Here is a 21,370-nt window from a genome sequence, read left to right on the forward strand (position 1 = left end):
CGTAAGGAGCGACCAAGGGATGATTATATTAGAACCATGAAACTACTTGTGATTAGTACCACCACGCGGGGAACACCGTGGGTCGCTTTTACTAGCGCGTAGTACCGCTATGTTAGGTACCAACTAGGTATGTGATTAGTAGCAAACAAGAGCGCAATGGCTTTTACAGTACCTGTGATTAGTAGCACTATACGAGGAACACCACTGGATAGTAAGAGTCCCTGTGGTTAGTACACATGTGGTGAACACCATAGGTTTGCTTTGCTGTAAATGGCGCCGCATTGTGCGAAAACGAAGGTCTATAATACATGTGCAAATTTCATTACCTGTGAGTAGTACCATAATGTGTGGAATACCACGAGTGTATACTATTTTTTATTAGTACCGCAACATGACAAATACCATGGTTCTACTTTTCTAGTGATAAGTACAGTTATGAGGGGCCGCTGACTTGGATTTTGGGCTCCTTCCGACTACAGGCATCATCGACTCAGTATTGTGCTATAGAAGCAGTCCCTTGGTCAGTGATACTACTGTTTTACGCCAGCTTCTGTGAATGTGGAGCACTGTGGGTCGGTTCCATCCATCCATTCAATCTTCGGCCTCAAGTTTTGAATTCTGATCAGTGGAGAATTTTGTACTTTTAATTTAATTCCATTTTGTTTTGTTTCATACCATTAGGAGCTGATGACCTCTATGTTAGGCCCCTTTAAACAATCAGCATCATCACATGCTGTCCTTGTTGGCTCCATCCTCATTACATGCCCAAACCACCTCAGTCTGGACATGCTGACCCGATCTAATAATGATGTAACAATCCCAGCTTCCTTCCTAACCACATCATTCCTTAACTTGCCCAGTTTGGTTTTTTGAATTGTGGAGCTAAAGAACTTCATCTCAGATGCCTGCAACCTTGATGAATCTTTCTTAGTGACTGTGCAGGTTTCAATACCATAGGTTAAGATTGGTATGAAATACTGACTGAACATCACCAGCTTTGATTTTGTTCGTACTTTGTGATCCCAGATGAGTGTTTGTACTTTCTGGTAAAAGTGAGAGCTCTGCACTCTATTTGCAACCTCCTTTGTGGCTAGTGTAGCTCGAGATATTACACTGCTGAGGTATGTAAAGCTTTCCACACTTTCTAGTGGATGGTTTCCTAGCATGATGTTTGCTGGTTGTCCCTCTGTTTATTGCCATCACTACTGTTTTGGGTTTGCTTATCTTGAGTTTGACCTCCTGGAACTTAACCTTCCATTAATTGAGTCTCGACTGTACTTGTTCCTCAGTTTCTCTCCAGATCATATCATCATTAGTGTATTTTAATGTTGCTAATTATGTACCAGCAATAGCATATAGTCTTGGTACTTGAACCATTAACAGTAGAGGTGAAAATAAAGTTCCTGAGTGCAGTGCTCCAAAATAAAGTTCTATCATGTAATCAAAGTGAAGCAGCTTCTTGTGAAACTGTAGCTTCATCACGGTTAAAATGGTTTTGACATATAAAGAGTATGGACCAAAATAGAGTATCAAGAGAAAGATCTAAAAGCAAAGGGGCCTTGAGGCTAACCATGAAAAAAATGTACCACTCTAATCAAACAAGACTTGGGAAGGAGATGAAGGAAATGGTGCCAAGTACCTCAATCAACAGAAATAGTGTGCTGTTATATCACACCCGAGCAACTGAAGATGGAGGATGATGCTTTATTTGAATCTATTATTTCCATTACTTCTGTTATAATCAACTCTTGTAGGAACCTTTTTCTACACCAGATTTGGCCAAACAGCACTCCTGCCATGATTCTGGTTTGGGAGCGTATGGGTATCTAGAAGAGAAGAAAAAGGTTAGCAGCCTGGCAACAGCACAATAGTCTTGTCAGCCGGTCTATCTTCAAAGAGGTTTGAAGACTGACGATTTCAGACCTTTCTTGCTTTTGGCTGAGTATTTCCCATTACCTCCAGCTTGAGGTGATGGATCTGCAGTGCAACACCCAGCTCAAGGACATACTTCTGAAATCCTAAAATTTGCACAATTTTCATAAAATATCTGAACAGCACAGGCAAGGTGGTAAAGGTCTTTCATTGTTTAGTACCATCTATGTATGTTAGAATTTTCCTTTCCTTTATGAAACTGACAACTGTTTGTGTAGAACATAAACCTCTCCAGCATCTTCGTCTTCCCACCATCTCAGTCATCACTTTGGTACAGTCCTCCCTCGTTTTCTTCACCTACTCCTGCACTCCTTCTAGCTGTCTTGGTCTTTTGCCTTCCCTCTCCTTTTCCATTCTCTTCACTTGCCAATACCATCTAATCTGTGATTCTTCCGTCCTGTTCCACTTGCGGTTATTTTGAAACCTTCTCTTTTCTTGTCCATTTTTTTTAAAATTCCTGTTCTTCTTATCAAGCATGTCATGTCGCTAGCCTGGATCCTACTTTTCTCTTGTCCCCTCATTACCAGCGTTTCTGAAACACACCAGTATTGGGATATAGTCTGCTACAGTGTATCATTCTTGGTGTTTTAGGAAACCTCTTTACTCCACATTGAACTTCCCAAATTTTTGAGGAATGTTTCTGCTTGTCTTCTCCATTCACTTATTTCCATACAGTATCGTTTCTGATTTCCCTGTATTACACTGCCCAGGAACTTGAAGCTTTCATAATTTCTTCCCCAATTTCTTCTGCCATTCTTAGTGAAAAATGAGTGTATTCTCTTGTTTCAAACCATTCTTCTGTTCTAGCCAATCTGTTCTCTCGCCTACTTTACACAATTCTCGCTCCTTTGATAAATCTCCTGTACTCTTCATATAGTCTGTTTCCCAGACTCCTTTTTTTTTCCATTGCCTTCCTTATCTTCTGTCAACATACACTATCAAATGCCTTTTCAGTATCCAAGAAGGCCATCAGTAGATCTTTTCCATATTCATACTGCTATTCTTGTAACTGTCTCACTACAAAAATGAGATCTCCAGTGGACCTTCGCGTTCTGAAGCCATACTGTTCTTTTCAGGCTTCCTACTTAAACTCAAATCTGTTTCTAGAACCTTTTCAAAAATCTTTGCACAAAGGCACATAAGTGATTCCTCAATTTTTACTCTCCCTTCTTGAGGAAAGGTATAATTGTTCCCTTCTTCCAGACTTCTGTTGTCTTTCCTATTCTCATCACCTCTCACCTTCCCAGCTCACCTCAATGCTAATCTCATTCAAACCTGGTGCCTTCCCTCTTTCATCTTCCTCAGTTCTACTGTCCCTTCTTCCCATGATGTCAGTTTCCATTGGTAGTTCTTAATCCTCCTCAATTTCTCCTTTGAGATTCCATTTGGATTTGGCAATTCTTCAAAGTATTCCCTCCACATCATTTTGAGCTCCTCCTTCTCCAACTTCTTGCCATCTTAATGTACCATTTTGACAATCCAATCATTTACTTCTGTTATGAGTACTTTTAACCAGTCCATGTAATACTTTCCTTTACTATCTTTATCTTCTTCCATCTTGGTCCACTTTTCCATCCACCTGCTCCTCTCTTCTGCCTCCACCCTTTGCTTTTCTCCTTTCTTGACTGATATTCTCCTGCTTCCTCTGCCCTATTTTTGGAACCAAGTCTAAAATAACTATTTTTCTGCACTATATCTTTCATTCTGTCATATCACCCTGGTGTTTCTTTCCATCTTTTCTTCATATTAGTCCTTTCACCTACTATTTCTGCTTCTTACCATGTTTCTGAGTATTCTCCATTCTTCTGTTTATTCATCCATTGGGACGTTTTCCTTTACTGTTTTCATATACAGTCCCATGAAAATTAATTGGAACATGACAATAACATACACTTGTTATATTTTTCTTGCACTTGTTGGCCAAATTTATTTATTTATTTACTTATCTATTATTTCAACTTTTTGCAACTGAAGATTGCACCTGAGGACAACGTATACAAAAGGACAGTATGAATATTAAAAGTAATTGCGAGTTGGTTAGCACATTTGACATACTGGATGCTGTTGCATTAAAAAGTTTGGAAGATATTGTTCTTCAGGATTTGGATGGAAGGTTTCAAGGCAGTCACTGCAATTTCTTTAATCTTAGCTAATAGCTAGTATGCCCTTTCTGTTTGGTTAAGTTGCTGTACACAATAGGAATGTATCATGCAAAACTTGTCTGCTAGGCAGCATAATGGTAATGTACAGTATGTGCTTTCTGCTTCTAGATTGTTTTACAGGAGATTTGCATGGAATATTTCTAAATGATAATCAAAACAAAACTGTTACTTTAATTGCACAAAAATGAAATTACCACATTCTACTAATATTTTGAGAGTTGGGAAATAATATAGGGACAATGACAATTGCGGATATGAAAGCTGAGATGAGGGAAAAGGTTGGTAAAAATCCGGAAAGAACCAAGAGTAGATTGAAATTACCAGTTCTCACGTCTGTAATATGTTAAGTGTGAGATCCTACTGTAGATATGCTCATTTTAACACTTCCCTTTAAGTGGATTTTCAGAAAACAAATTATGAGTGTCCCTTTACTTTTACAGGAGATTCCAAATACCAATTTTCACATCTGTAACATGTTACATTTTTGAGATATACTGTAGATACAGTAGAGTCTCGCTCATCCGACCTTCGCTTATCCGACATTGGTAGACTTAATTTGAACTTTTGGTGGAGACTAAATTCAGGCACACCCGCTGTGGAGGGTGCGACCATGGGTCAAGTACTGGCCTGACCGCTGGCGGTAGGACAGTTTTTTTTTCTTCTTAAGGACAGGTGCAGTGAGTCTTTAGTCATTGTTCATTGTAGTATTGGTTGGGTGCGGATGTTTTAGTTTTCATATCCTCTGTGAGTATAGCGAGTAAATGGAAGAAAGTGATTGTTTCTATGGAAGACAAGTTGAGTGCATTAAAGAGACTGGACAAAGGGGAAATTCTTCAGAATGTGGCTTCAGATTATAGTGTTGGATGTGTTACAGTGGGAGACTGGAAAAAACAGAGGGAAGAAATTGAAAAGTGGTGCTCTACCAGAGCAGAGAAAAAATGAAAAATTTGAGTACGAAAAAAGTAAGTGAAGCACTATTTCTTTGGTTATCTCAACGCCGGGAAAAGGGCCTGCCAATATCTGGCCCCATTCTGCAGGAAAAGGCTGTGTATTTCCAGAACGAGTTTAATGAAGGGGACCCTAATTTTCCGGCCAGTGCTGGGTGGCTTGATCGGTGGCAAAAACGGTACGGCATTAGGCAGCTTAATATCTGTGGAGAAAAGTTTCTTTTCTTAAGACATCTGGAATGTTTTCGTTCAGTACTGCATGTACTGTACAATTGAATTGATAATTCAATACACAGAGTACCGTAAAACATGTCATTGTTTTAGTACTAGAGTATAGCCTTCCTGTTTGTATCAGTTCAATTTCAAAGTTATTCTGTATTATCTGACATTTTCGGTGATCCGACGTACTCCAGGTCCCGTTTAGGTCGGATAATCGAGACTCTACTGTATACTCATTTTAAAAAATTCATCCTCTTTGTCACTCCTGTTCACCCCCCTTAAGTAGATTTTCCAAAAACAAAAAAATGCCTTTATTTTTAAAGGAGATTACAAATACCAATTTCCATCACTGTAACATCTTCAATTTATGAGATAAGTATCATGAAAGGTATCCAACCCTTTTTTCACCTTTTTAGCCCCCTTAAGAGGATTTTCTGAAAACCACAAAATACATGTTTCCTTATTTTCAAAGGAGATGCCAAATACCAATTTTCATGTCTTTAAGCTGTTTAATATCTGAGATATACTCATTTTAAAAGTTCACCCCCTTAACGATGGAATATCCAAAAATCCTCCCTTAGTGAGCACCTACATTGATATATAAATGTATCCCCAAAATTTAATTTCTTTATGTTCAGTTGTTTAAGCTCAGCGATGATGAATCGGTCAGTCAGGAAATGTTTTATATATATATATATATATATATATATATATTTATTATTATTATTATTATTATTATTATTTCAGAGCAATGTCTTTCTCCTTTACTTTCTACATAAAACATATCAGGCTCATATCTATTACCATAACATCAGACACATCTAACTTCCACCGGGCGAGTTGGCCGTGCGCGTAGAGGCGCGCGGCTGTGAGCTTGCATCCGGGAGGTAGTAGGTTCGAATCCCACTATCGGCAGCCCTGAAAATGGTTTTCCGTGGTTTCCCATTTTCACACCAGGCAAATGCTGGGGCTGTACCTTAATTAAGGCCACGGCCACTTCCTTCCAACTCCTAGGCCTTTCCTATCCCATCGTCGCCATAAGACCTATCTGTGTCGGTGCGACGTAAAGCCCGTAGCAAAAAAAAACATCTAACTTCCATCATATTTATCATCTCATCACCATGGCAACACAACACTACAACCAGAACTACACTATCATAAATTAAACTACAGCGTATCCCTGTACCATTACAATTTACTCCTCCAACACCGTGTTCCATGCACATTTTGTTATCCTTGCCTTTCTTTGCCAACATGTGCACTCAGATCCCCTATTATGGTCATGTTCTTTCCTCCTAGCTGCTTCTACATTTCTTCTTTCTTGTGGTGTGCAGCCTCCTTTTGAGAGTTCTTTCTCTTTTGTGCTAATTTAATTAACTTTCTCAATCCATTCCTTTCCTCCTTCCTGATTTCCAATCCAGCATAATTTAAAACCTCTGCTCAGTTCTCTACTGCCTGTTCCATTCCATCTTGTTTCTGCCAATACAAACAAATCTGGTTTCCTTCTTTCCATCACATCTATTCTCTTCCATATTCCCAGTCAGTATTTCTATATTTAGTATCCCAATCTGCAGTCTTGGAACACTTCTTTTATTTTATCAATTCCAGGTGTTATTTCTTCTATCATTCTCTGGATTAATTTTAGGCTCAAAGATATTAGCAAAGGTACGAGAAGAATTAGCCGATCTGAGTTTGTCTACTCTTGTTAAGGCTCTATCTTCTTTTGAAAGAAACTTTTATTTTGTATCTCTTCTGCTTATCACCATTTGTCAGGATGAACTGCCTTAGCTTTTAACAGACCCCTACTTCATCTGCAAAGCAGTAGTTGCATTTTATAACTACTGCCAGATGTTGTATAAAGATGCTCCTCTAGCTATACTCCTTTTGCAGCCGGCTTCACAGAAGTACTGATTACAAAGGCTGTGAACCCAGAGTTTGCTTCATCTGTCTGATTTCACTACGAACACACCCTATTCTTCCTCCTATTGAATATCACTGTGGTAGAGGATAGCCAGTATGCTTTCCAGAAGCAAAGGGTGCGAGTCTTGACCACTCAGTACAGTATTGGCAAAGCATTAATAAATTCAGTGATCAAGGAATGTTCAAGAATTAACTATTACATGTGTAACTCATACCTAAACCTGGATCTTGCTGTATTATCTTTTAATGAAATCTTATCAATCCAAATCAGCAATGATTAATTTTTTACAGTGGTTTTTTCAGGTGTTGAAGCTTTTATGCAAGCCACTTACCAAGTTAGTGTACCACATCACTTTGCTGAAAGCTTTTCTGTAAGTAGTAGTGCCTTAATTTCATCCTCTTGGTACTCTGAACTCTTTGAGTCAATGGGCTTGAACTTTTTTTTTTTTGACTGTTTTATTAAGTGACTTTAATTGTTAACCCACACCAGCCATCCTAAACACATGCTACTGCTTGAGCTGAAGCCATGCAAATGGCGTGATATGTTTGTGGCATGCTGCGCGCTTGTGGTGGGATCAGAGTTGCCAACAGTGGACATAACAATACCAACTTCAAGATTTTTGTATGTCAGAAGCACTCTACTAAACTTGATGCAAATAATACCAACTTTTGCTGCCAGATTGTGGAAAAGATATGCTGGGATTATTCATGTACATAAGGTAATTGGAAAAGTAACAAGGGAAAATCTTCATAGTAGACCTACTTTAAAAGAACAATCATTCTTTATTCGTTAACTTCACCGTCTATAGATCTAAATTCTTTAGATTAACGCGTTAACCGCCATGAGACATGTCAGCTGTGACTTTGTCTGGCTAGACTAACAAGGTGGGTTTTTCCTCACTTAATTTACAGTGAATTTTGAAGGATACAGGCCCACATAACAACAGGTTTTACCTTGTATTTGCAATGAAAGCCTGATATAGTGTAGTCCGACATATGGTGGATTTGAATGTAATGCAGTGAAGCATGTCCCTGCCACAAATATACATTGTGTACATATTAGTGAAATTCTTATTTTTGAAAATCGGTAAATGAATCTGCTTGAATATCGGAAACAATGGAGTAACATTTTCAAGTCAGCCAACATGGGGTTAGAACACAATTTCTCCCAAGTCTTGCTATGTATACAGTAGTTCCAGACCGCGCATTAACACCCTGAGCTATGGCAGTCGGTAAAACATCTTGTGCTATTTTGTCATTTCTCATTTCACTATGGGCATTTATACTAACACTGTAGCATAGCAACTTTAATCCTTTCAAGGCCCCAGCCCATAGGAAACAATACAATACAGTACAGTACATATTACGATATTAGCCCTCCCCTCTTGTCAACGAGTGTGGACTATAGTATTGAATTCAGATATCACTATGTGTGTGATGTCGCAGAAAAGTAAAGCATATCCTGAGGGTGATAAACTCAAATTGTGTGAAGAAAGAGGAGTCACAGGCAAGTTTATCACACAAGTAGTATGTTGTAGTATATTTCTTGTCCTTGTGCCCAGTCATTTGTTACTGTACAGGCCACCACCTGATATATTGCAGTTGAGCTTTAACATACGGGTGAAGTATGTCCCCTCCAATAACTGATGTATCAGACTTCTACTCTTTCATTCTAAATAAACAATGGGATATGTTTTGGGGCATTTTTCTCTTTGTTTTCTACATGACTTGTAATAATGATGTCAATCTACATTTGAATATTGTTTTGTGAATAGGTTTGTTTGTTGTTGTTGTTTGAGTCATCAGTCCATAGACTGGTTTGATGCATCTCTCCATGCCACCCTATCCTGTGCTAACCTTTTCATTTCTACGTAACTATTGCATCCTACATCTGCTCTAATCTGCTTGTCATATTCATACCTTGGTCTACCCCTACCGTTCTTACCACCTACACTTCCTTCAAAAACCAACTGAACAAGTCCTGGGTGTCTTAAGATGTGTCCTATCATTCTACCTCTTCTTCTCATCAAATTTAGCCAAATCGATCTCCTCTCACCAATTCGATTCAGTATCTCTTCATTCGTGATCGATCTATCCATCTCGCCTTCAGCATTCTTCTGTAACACTTCCATACAATGCCACGCTCCACACAAAAGTCTTCAAAAACATCTTTCTAATTCCGATATCAATGCTAGAAGTGAGCAAATTTCTTTTCTTAAGAAAGCTCTTCTTTGCTTGTGCTACTCTGCATTTTATGTCCTCCTTACTTCTGCCATCGTTAGTTATTTTACTACTCAAGTAACAATATTCATCTACTTCCTGTAAGACTTCATTTCCTAATCTAATATTTCCTACATCACCTTCCCTCATTCGACTGCACTCCATTACTTTTGTTTTGGACTTATTTATTTTCATCTTGTACTCCTCACCCAAGACTTCATCCATACCATTCAGCAACTTCTCGATCTTCTGCAGTCTCAGATAAAATAACAATATCAGCGGCAAATCTCAAGGTTTTGATTTCCTCTCCTTGGACTGTGATTCCCTTTCCAAATTTCTCTTTGATTTCCTTTACTGCCTGTTCTATGTAAACATTAAAAAGGAGAGGGGTCAAACTGCAGCCTTGCCTCACTCCTTTCTGGATTGCTGCTTCTTTTTCAAAGCCCTCGATTCTTGTCACTGCAGACTGATTTTTATACAGATTGTAGATAATTCTTCGTTCTCGGTATCTGATCCCTATCATCTTCAGAATTGTAAATAGCTTGGTCCGTTCAACATTATCGAATGCCTTTTCTAGATCTAGGAATGCCATGTACGTGGGCTTGTCCTTCTTGATTCGATCCTCTAAGATCAAACGTAAAGTCAGGATTGTTTTACGTGTTCCTACATTTCTTCTGAAGCCAAACTGATCTCCCAACTCAGCTTCAACTTGTTTTTCCATTCTTCTGTAAATAATACGTGTTAAAATTTTGCAGGCATGAGATACTAAACTAATGGTGCGGTAGTTTTCACACCTGTCAGCACCGGCTTTCTTAGAAATAGGTATAACAACATTCTGCCGAAAATCGGATGGGACTTGCATTCTCATACATCTTGCACACTAAATGAAGTATCCTTGCCATGCTGGTTTCTCCTAAGGCAGTCAGTAATTCAGAGGGAATGTCATCAATTCCAGGTACCTTGTTCCTATTGAGGTCACTCACAGCTCTGTCAAACTCTGACCTCAAAATTGGGTCTCCCATTTCATCAGCATCAACAGCCTCTTCATGGAAAATGCAGAGAATGGATTATAGTAGGATATTTACATAAATGAAGAAAAAACTTTGCTTATTGTTGGGAAGATCCTCTTCATTTTGACAAATGCCAGAAGGCCCATCAACCAGAGATATTATCGCACATTTGCATTCCTAGATTTTAAAACTCTTTTTTTATGGTCTTTGAGGATTCTGAATTTTAATTGAGGAGAATCCACGTCTGATATTTTAATGTTAGTCTTCATCCAATAGATATTCATCAATATTTAGAGCTTGCAGTGCCTTTCTTAAGTTTGCATATAATATACATGGTTATCACTTTACAAATAAAGTTTTATATAATCCTCCTTTTCAATACAAAACAACCATCTACAATCATCAATATGGATGAGATTTATAACATGCAAGAATATGCATGGGTTTATATACATTATAACTCTCATACCAATAAAAAGACTATAATGTACAGATACCAATTGCAGTGGAAGATAACTTCCAAGACAGCTAGCATTGTTGAGACACAGAGAGTATGTTCCAATCTGGCTGCACGAGCCATACGCAGTCTCTCTCCAAAAACTGAAGCAGTTAATTATGATTTCACGATTTTGAAATTTTTTCTGTAGAAACTAACAATATTTGGCAAATCATCCAAAAAGATTGTATGGTCCCAGGAACTAAACTAATTCCTACCTTGTATTGTGGTGGTTAATGTGTTAGGAAAAGAAAGTAACCATACGCCAGATCTCAGATAAAGATGTAGAGGATGTAAACACAAACTCAGCAAAGGAATGATATATTGATTCCACATTGCTGTATAATGCAAGTGTTTCTATTGATGCTTACATGGCTTGTACTTATAGACATGATATAGCTTGCATCCAGGAAATAGTAGATTCGAATCCCAGTATCGGCAGCCCTGAAAATGGTTTTCCGTGGTTTCCCATTTTCACACCAGGCAAATGCTGGGGCTGTACCTGAAGGCCACAGCCGCTTCCAACTCCTAGGCCTTTCCTATCCCATCGTCGCCATAAGACCTATCTGTGTCGGTGCGACGTAAAGCCCCTAGCAAATAAAAGACATAATATAGGCTTGTGGGGATTATAATACCAATATAGTTGGTCCGTTATTGGACATTATAAATTTTCTAGCAAACTCATTCCTGGTTGCCAGCATTTCGCCCCAGTGTGCTAGGCTGGGCTCATCACTTGGTAAACAGCACACCTACCAAGACGCATGGTCAGTGCATACCGTGAAGGCCACTGCGTAGGCTACTTGGAGCCACCGGCAATGCCAATGCACTTGTCTTTCTATTTTCAGAAATTGATGCCTGCCTGGCCATCAGATGATGTTGATTCCCATTGGGAGCCTGAAATATTTGTTCCGAATGAGTAAATTTATAATACCAAGTATTATAAATATTATTGTACTATTTACTCGGCAATAATATTTATAATACTTGGTATTATAAATTTACTAATTCAGAACAAATATTTCAGGTTCCCTATGGGAATCGATATTTTTATCACCTTTTGGGATTATGCCATGTCAAGCAAATAAGGTGAAACTGTTTACTGTTTTTCATTTCTCAGAGAACTCTTTGAGAAGACTTTCTCGTGAACAGTCAAGATTTTCTTCTGAAGATGCAGAGCAAAGTTCTCTGCGAAACTTAAAGAATTTCACCTTATTTTCTTGACACGGCATATGCCCAAATACCTATATCGTGTCTATACAAATGTTTGTTTCCAAATGTCTTCTGCAATTCATTATGTGGTGTGAAGAGGTAAAATATGATTTGTCCAAGTTTATATAAACTTTCTTCAGCTGATCCCAGTTATTTCTGAGGTTGCTGGAGTCACCCAGGCTCATTTTGGTTTAAGACCACATGCTTTTCCTGATGCCATGTAATTCTTAAGGTGAAAATCTTGACCCAGGATCAGCTGGAATTCAAACCTCAGCTTTTTGGATGTGAAGCCTAGAGCTAAGCCACTGAGCTAATCTTGCTCCTCCTTGTCAAAGTTTATATATTTAGATTTGATTTGCAATATACAGTAGATGATGAATTAAAAAGTTAAATAAGATTCTTAATATTGAAAGCAATAATAATATTATGCAGTGGCAATGTAATTACTTAAGATCAAATGGTGAGGAATATTTTGTATTTACAGGTGATAAAGGGCATAATAAATTTGGAAAAAATAAATCGTAGATGCCCACTTCACTGGGCTGTTTTATGGTCTTTTGAAGGCTTATTGCTTGGTGACTATCATTTGTATTGTATCATTACATATCAATGGTAAGAAGGGTCTTATAGAGCAACAAAATGTTTAATGCTAGTAGTTAACGACAACAAAATACAGTAAAAATTTCGAACAGTCTTTCAGAACAAACAGCTACCTCGTTAAATGAGGAATAGTCATAGTCCTTATACAGATAATTCCTGTAAAGTAGAATAACTGTCATAAATTCTGTAAGAGACAAATTTGCTGTAGATATTATGGACTTTGTTGCTGAACATGGATGTTTGTAGGTTGCCTCAATACCCTTAATGAACATACTCCTATTGTAACCGTACGAATGAAAACTTAATTGCAAGATAAGTTGTGGTTATTATTGTTTTAAGAGGAAGTACAATTACGCAACCTTACTCAGTGATACAATATCTCTTTTTTTCTCTCTCTGTCTCACAAACCAGTATGTATCCATGTCTTTGATCATGTATAGGTCTAGTAGTATTTTATGTAATGAAATCTTTAGCAATGTGTTGTCACGACTCGTGGTCTCAGATTTAAAGTGAAAAACTTCATGATTGTTCCGTATTGAATAGAGAAATAAGATGATGTACAATATTATAGGGAAGGATCCACCTTTCAATACTCCGTAGTAAGTTGAACTAAAAAGTAGTTACAACCTGTTTATTGGGACCGGTTTCAACACATTTCAAGTGTCATCATCAGCCAATTAGCGAAGATCTTAAAACAACTAATATATTGAACACAGGCAAAAAATTAACATTGTATCATATCGTAGCAATTCAGTTAATGTTCAGAACACAATAATACTGTGGTACTACTGCTGCTGCTACTACTACTACTACTACTACTACTACGAGGGGCGTACTATATTGTTTTACACTTTATTTTTTGTACGTCCAGGTATGGTTCACATTTCACTTTTGAAGTTGATGTGTAACTAGTGTCTTGTTCCACCGTTTGGTGCTTGGTGGCAGTCTGTGGAGAACATACGCTGTAACAGAAAACAGTTTACAACTGGGTGGAAGGTTGGAAGACAGGGCACACATCGGTGGACAAGGGAACCCGTTCTGGAAGGAATGAGTGTGTCAACACCAGCCAACATTGCCCAGATCGAACAGGCCATCCAATGAAACAAATGAATCACATTTATGGAAATGGAGGCAGCCACGGGAATGAGCCGAAATACCCTGCAGCGGATCGTGCACAGCCACTTTTAGTTGGGGAAGGTGTCGTCCATGTGGGTTCCTAGACTTTTGTCTGCAGATGAAAAGCAGAGGCGTGTGGACGTGTGCAGAGAACTTTTGCAACGCCATGATCAAGATCCAGCGGACTTCATGGCTAGGCTTGTGACTGCTGATGAGACATGGCTCCATGGCTCTATTACCATGAGCCACAAACGAATCAACAATCGATGCAATGGAAGTATAGGGGCAGTCCACGGCCAAAGAAATGTCTAACAGTGCCATCAAGTGGCAAGCGAATGGCGAAAGTGTTCTGGGACACAAAGGGCATCATGCTCAGTGACTGGCTAGAATTTGGGACCACGATTAACAGTGCAGCATGTGTGGCAACCCTTAAGCGATTAAGTCGTGCCATTCAAACTAAGTGGCCAGGAAAATGTGCTAAAGGTGTGCTTCTGCAACATAATGCCCGGCTCCACACTAGCCAAGAGTCCACCGCTGCCCTTGATCAAATGGGATTCACAGTGCTGCCACATCCGCCATACTCTCCCGACTTGACATCAAATGATGATCACCTGTTCGGGAACATGAAGAAACCTCTGCGTGTTTGCTGTTTTACAGAACTGGAGACAGCTGTCAGTTGCTGTCAAGGCAATTCCGAAAGAATTATTTCAGGAAGGTCTGAAGAGACTGACACGTTGGTGGCAAAAGTGCATGCAGTTACAAGGAGATTATGTTGAGAAGGTGGACATAACTGATGTGTAATGTATTTCATTTGGGTAGGAAAAAAGTGTAAAACAATATAGTACGCCCTTCATACTACTACTACTACTACTACTACTAGTTTGTGAAAACATTAGTTTTCTAATCTAATTTTATGAGCAAATAGTCCTGAAAATTAATTCATTATGCTTTAACTCTGTGAAATAGGCTGCACTATTCTAAACTGTAACATTTTTTTCTTTCAGAATTGCTGGACATCCTTTAGCACAGAATGAAAGGTGTCTTCATATGTTTCTGCAGGAACCAGTGATTGATAAGAACTATGTTCCAGGGAAGATCAGAAATGCGTAATGGCTAAAACACCTCTGAATGATCTTGTCAACTTGCGTGTGAAGTTATTACCTAAAGTTGGACGTTGTATAATTTAATCTACCACAATATTTTTTGAGCTGTAATATGATTTGTCATCATTTACATGCTTTTTATTTGATAAGTTATGTTGAGTAAATTTTCCAGTTTATAAAAAAAAAGAAATTTTAAACTATATAAATATGCATATAAGTATGACTTTTTTTTTTTTTTTTCCAAGTAGATATTTTTATCTATTCTCCATCCTTTGTTTTCAGACGATCACTATGGACAGTAAAAATAGTTGGTTTCACAGGATCAGATTACCATAATACTTCCCACATCTGGATTAGTGTTTCTGTTTAGTAATAGCTGATGCAGTTAGTTATATTGGTGCTAGTACTGCTCACATCTTAGTTGTATGGTGCATACCTTCCATTGTTGAGTTGTATTTTTACACACCAAACTGTATCTTAGGTTGATAGCAATAGAAGAATTGGTCCATCTGCTGAAGCTTATGTATTGTATATATTTGGCATTCCTTAGTGTTAGATCTTTGTGCTCTGAATTCTTTTTATGGGACCATTAGCAAAAATTGACTTGATTGGAAGAGTGTGCTGAAGAAAACATTTTGTGTAATATTTAGCCCTTCCAGATGTGGGTGGCCAGTTATTCATGTTTAGTAATTTTGTATATTGTTTCTAGTATAATTCCCTTCTAACTTGTATCTTTGTTTTTCTGAAAGTTGCATGTTGATGTTGCTAGTTTTTGAACTGATGTTGGGTATTGAAAATTGTTAGAATTCTGGAAGATCATAACAAATGGAAGTACAAAACTGATTGTGTCATAGATTTCATGAATTCAAAATTGAAATATGGTGTTTTAAAAATCATATGGAAAGATGTAAAGAATGTATCTAAAAAATAAATTTTGCAGTACCATGTCTGTATGGGTGATGCATATTATTTTGTTTATTAGTTGGCATATTGAAGTTCAGAAATTTCTAATGAAGATAGCCTCAGCATATTGAGTCACATTTGTAACTTGGAAGTATCGACAGCTTATTACCAGTTCTTTCATTATTTGTTAAGGACTTATTTTAACATATTATGAGGTAATTTTGTATTGAAATCTTTTTTTGAAATATTTGTATATAATGTTTATGGGTTTATAGTGCACGTTATCCTAAAGTCTTGGATTTTATATTCAGTGATTCTTAGTTATGGTTCATTTTAAATGAATCTCCCCTGTTGTATATTTCATTTCTCTGAACTCGTCCGTAATTGAGATGGTTTAATCAAATCCAAGACTTAAGGAAAAAGAAAGATAAGTGGGAACACACAGGTTTACTTGCACTGTTGCATTACTCTGTTATTTGTACAGTCCCAAAAACATAGTTATGTTACAAATTTGTAAAGTAAAAGTTTCCATGCATTTTTAAGACTAGAAATTAATTCAGTGCTGTACTTTGTTCTACATTTATCAAGAGATTGAGATTGTAATGTATAAGAAAAAATAAATTATTTGGAATATATGTGAATTAATTTTACAGCTCCCGTCTTTTACGAGAATATCCTTAAAAAGTTGTCATACAATGAAGAGCTTTTTGTATGAAATCATTCGTCTATAACAATAGAATCTTCAGGTCTCCAGACCTTTTGTCCTCTTAGTTCTACAATCTCTTTCCAGTGTTCTCGAAGTGTTCTGAAAAAAAAAAAAGTGTGATGGATTATTATCTGGTTGTAATTACTCTTACAAATCATAATTGCTTGTAATCAAGGATTAGTCCAGTGTTTCCACTGATAGTTTAGGATCAGGAATTGCTAGTTCCTGACACTAAAGAACATACCATAGATACAAAATGATCTGGAAAAGGTGCAGATAGAAATGGAAATACTGGCCAGAAACATTTACCGTCACAAGATAAATAGATGGGTAGTAAAGCCAGAGAATGAAGTCCCTTAAAAGATCGGGGACTAAGTGGTCAGAGAAAGAAAACAGGCGCACAGTGAAAGAATGAAAGCAATATAGTCTGTTAGAAAGGTGGATCATAAATGTAATGCGTGATCTAGTGATGGCCAGTCTAAGACGTCTGGAGATCTCTCGACTAGTGCATGCATTATTTCTCGAGAAATTTCAAGAGATCTCGAGAGCGTTGCCCCCGTATTGTGTAGCAAACAGTGTCATAGGCCTACAGGTAGTCGGAACTGAATGATGTTTGTGCCGATTATGCGCATAGCAAACCACGCGTCTTCTCCATTCCGTAAATGTGTGTCGACAAGCAACTAGGGTGCTTCTTTCTACCGAGGTCTATTTTGACGCAGTATAACATAATTATAAAGGATACGCATTCTGGCACTGTATGCAGTGGTAAGTACACGAATGATTAGGCGAAATGCAGAAACTGATGGCTACTGTAGGTACACCTACCTGGATGCAGTACTAAAGGCGTGCATTATTCGAACACGTGACGAGGCAAGATGCGCCCTGCCGCATATGCAACCACCATTACGCATGAGTGGAATGTATAATCTAAAATGCTTGCGTTTGCTCCAATTCTTTCGACAGGTAGGTGTACATCGTTATCAGACCCCACATTCAATATCATATGACCACTGCTTGTGTTTACCGATATTTTGGTAATGAAAAAAATAATTCCCTACGTTATAGAGTAGTCGCGTCATAATTAGGTACTTCGATATATGACGGTGCAATGTGTAATTGTGTCTAGTTGTACGCGACAACTTGAAGATATCTAAAGCGCAACATACAGTGGCTCAAAAAAGTATTGGTCTGCCCATAGCCGCGGTATGAACGGAACTGTATGGTACAAATAATGGTGCATATAATGGAATTACACGTATGTGGATATTTAGGACAGTCAAGTACATCAGTAGGTTAAATATGGAGCCAAGGAGATTCACGCTGTTTGCAGACAGACCAGTAATACAACGGCGTGCGTCATTACGCGCCAAATAAGTATTGGTCTTGTACACAATATCATCGTGACATCGTGGTGTCTGCTGCAACTCTGGCTCATTGTGTCCGTGCTGACACATTGGAAGGTAATATTCAGCACAGTTTCCATGTTCAGCTAACAATGGGAAGGGAAATGAAAGAAACAAACGTGAAAGAAAGGAGGATTGTAGTGCAACTATTTCAAAAAAGGTAAATCTTTCAAGGACATAAGTGAAATTATTGGAAGAGCTGTTACAACCGTTAAAAATATTGTGTACAGGTACAAAAGAACAAAGACAATAGAAAATAGGCCAAGAAGTGGCCGTCCCTCAAAGTTATCAGTACAAGACAAACGGTAAATTGTGCTTTAAGTGGCCCAAAATCCTCAGCTAAGTGCGCCGAAGATAGCAGTTGCGTTACAGAAAGATGTAGGAGTGCAAATGCCATCTAAAACCATCCGAAATGTGCTACGCGAAAGAGGATATGCGGGAAGAACAGTCCGTAGAAAGCCGTACATCAGTAAGGCTAATAGGAAGAAGAGACTTGCGTACGCTAAAGAGCACAGACATGACAACTATAAGGATTGGAAGACAGTCGTTTTTACTGATGAGAGTAAATTTACCCTCTTCAGATCAGAGGAGGACGAATTCTGAACTTGAAGAAAAGAACCTGACATCTACTGTGAAACATGGAGGTGGTTCCCTAGTGGTGTGGGGTTGTATGAATGCGAATAGTGTAGGTGAATAAGCCTTTATTGAAGGGATTATGGATCACAAAACATACATTAACATCCTCAAGACACATCTTCCATCAAGTGTACAAAAAATGGGACTCTCAGTAAAGTATACATTTACACAAGATATTTTTGTCATATTATTTGGTATACTGAGTGTCATTACTTGCTTACCAATTCTCACAATCAATCAATCAATACTGATCTGCATTTAGGGCAGTCGCCCAGGTGGCAGATTCCCTATCTGTTGCTTTCCTAGCCTTTTCCGAAATGATTTCAAAGAAATCGGAAATTTATTGGACATCTCCCTTGGTAAGTTATTCCAATCCCTAACTCCCCTTCCTATAAATGAATATTTGCCCCAGTTTGTCCTCTTGAATTCCAACTTTATCTTCATATTGTGATCTTTCCTATTTTTATAGACGCCATTCAAACCTATTCGTCTACTAATGTCATTCCACGCCATCTCTCCGCTGACAGCTCGGAACATACCACTTAGTCGAGCAGCTCTTCTTGTTTCTCTCAATTCTTCCCAACGCAAACATTGCAACATTTTTGTAACGCTACTCTTTTGTCGGAAATCACCCAGAACAAATCGAGCTGCTTTTCTTTGGATTTTTTCCAGTTCTTGAATCAGGTAATCCTGGTGAGGGTCCCATACACTGGAACCATACTCTGGTTGGGGTCTTACCAGAGACTTATATGCACTCTCCTTTACATCCTTACTACAACCCCTAAACACCCTCATAACCATGTGCAGAGATCGGTACCCTTTATTTACAATCCCATTTATGTGATTACCTCAGTGAAGATCTTTCCTTATATTAACACCTAGATACTTACAATGATCCCCAAAAGGAACTTTCACCCCATCAACGCAGTAATTAAAACTGAGAGGACTTTTCCTATTTGTAAAACTCACAACCTGACTTTTAGCCCCGTTTATCAACATACCATTGCCTGCTGTCCATCTCACAATATTTTCGAGATCACGTTGCAGTTGCTCACAATCTTGTAACTTATTTATCACTCTATAGAGAATAACATCATCCGCAAAAAGCCTTACCTCCGATTCCACTCCTTTACTCATATCATTTATATATATAAGAAAACATAAAGGTCCGATAACACTGCCCCGAGGAACTCCCCTCTCAACTATTACAGGGTCAGACAAAGCTTCACCTACTCTAACTCTCTGAGATCTATTTTCTAGAAATATAGCAACCCATTCAGTCACTCTTTTGTCTAGTCCAATTGCACTCATTTTTGCCAGTAGTCTCCCATGATCCACCCTATCAAATGCTTTAGACATGTCAATCGCGATACAGTCCATTTGACCTCCAGAATCCAAGATATCTGCTATATCTTGCTGGAATCCTACAAGTTGAGCTTCAGTGGAATAACCTTTCCTAAAACCGAATTGCCTTCTATCGAACCAGTTATTAATTTCACAAACATGTCTAATATAATCAGAAAGAATGCCTTCCCAAAGCTTACATACAATGCATGTCAAACTTACTGGCCTGTAATTTTCAGCTTTATGTCTATCACCCTTTCCTTTATACACAGGGGCTACTATAGCAACTCGTTGCACTACAGGAGGATCGGTCTCGAGATCTGCCACGTCAGTCTAACTGGACCCCAAACATACAGCCCTGAACACGAAGCTATGGCTGTTATATAATACACCGCGTTGGATGGAAACTCCACCACAATCTCCCGACATCAAACCCATAGAGAATTTGTGCCACTATTTGGAGCAAAACGTGAGAAAGCACGCAATATCAAACAAAACTGACCTGAAAGAAGCCTTACTCAACGTGTGGAATAACATACCAAAGAAAACTACGGAAGCATTGGTACGATCGATGCCAAATAGGTCAGCTGAGATTATAAAGAGTAAAGGAGGAACTGCCAAGTACTGAAACGTCCACGAAAGATCAAGAAACTGCGTTATGTTAATTCAGACCAATACTTTTTTGGTGGCAAGTGAAAATGATTGTTTTAAGTTATGGTTTTTAGTTATATTGACATCAAAGAATTATGTTTCTCTCACAATGTACATGTTACACAAGATGATAAATAATCAAGGATTCTAGTATATGTCAATTTTATTATCATTCCCTTAGATTCCTCGTCCTCATATGTAGCATATCTCGACAGACCAATACTTATTTGAGCCACTGTAAGTCGTGGATGTCGGTGATTTTGAAGAAATGTCGCATATCGCAGGCCGCTGTGTTTGTTCAAAAGAAGTAAAATACTTCTGGGATGATCCGTAGTGATGGGCAACGCTCTCGCTCGAGACTGACGTGGCAGATCTCGAGACCGATCCTCCTGTAGTGCAAGCTGTGCGACGTACCGTACCATTAACTACGACTGTAAACTTGATGGTATATCATTGGCAGTTATAGCGTGAAAGAACGTTCTCATATGAAAACGTGTGAGCCAATTCGTTTTGTCAAAAGCCTGGGAAAGTACTCTATGTTCGACTATGAACCCCTTAATATCATTAACGAAAGCGAAAACCGAATGTCAGTACGGTATCTTAAACTGTTCACGGCTCATTTGATGTGGACATCTTCGCTGAATAACCCTGCACAATTTGTGAATAACTGTAGATAGGATGTACAGCTACTTGGATACTAGAGGCGTACATTATTCAAACTTGAGACGGGGAAGATGTGCTTTGTTACATATGTAACCCCCATTACACATGAGTGGAACGTGTAATCTAAAAT

General features: G+C 38.4%; 2 protein-coding genes across 3 annotated transcripts in view; one reads left to right on the plus strand and one right to left on the minus strand.

Moving 5' to 3' along the window:
* The window catches only part of Snx3 (sorting nexin 3), a 29,396-nt gene extending 12,926 nt beyond the window's left edge, over positions 1–16,470 (plus strand). Inside the window, exons 4-5 of one of the 2 annotated variants that reach the window (XR_010858642.2) lie at positions 7,472–7,551; positions 14,836–16,470. Coding sequence is in view for 1 of the 2 variants with exons in the window: in XM_067138077.2 (XP_066994178.1) it covers positions 14,836–14,941 (106 nt within the window). In the remaining variant the exon portion in view is untranslated. The remainder of the gene's footprint in view (positions 1–7,471; positions 7,552–14,835) is intronic. The other variant, XM_067138077.2, reaches the window with a different exon arrangement.
* Positions 16,471–16,554: 84 nt separating this feature from the next.
* The window catches only part of LOC136862145 (cAMP and cAMP-inhibited cGMP 3',5'-cyclic phosphodiesterase 10A-like), a 422,768-nt gene continuing 417,952 nt past the window's right edge, over positions 16,555–21,370 (minus strand). Inside the window, exon 15 of the mRNA XM_068226202.1 lies at positions 16,555–16,642. Coding sequence (XP_068082303.1) covers positions 16,555–16,642 — 88 coding nt within the window. The remainder of the gene's footprint in view (positions 16,643–21,370) is intronic.

The sequence above is a fragment of the Anabrus simplex genome, chromosome 1 (genome assembly GCF_040414725.1).
Source record: "Anabrus simplex isolate iqAnaSimp1 chromosome 1, ASM4041472v1, whole genome shotgun sequence".
Lineage (NCBI taxonomy): Eukaryota > Metazoa > Arthropoda > Insecta > Orthoptera > Tettigoniidae > Anabrus > Anabrus simplex.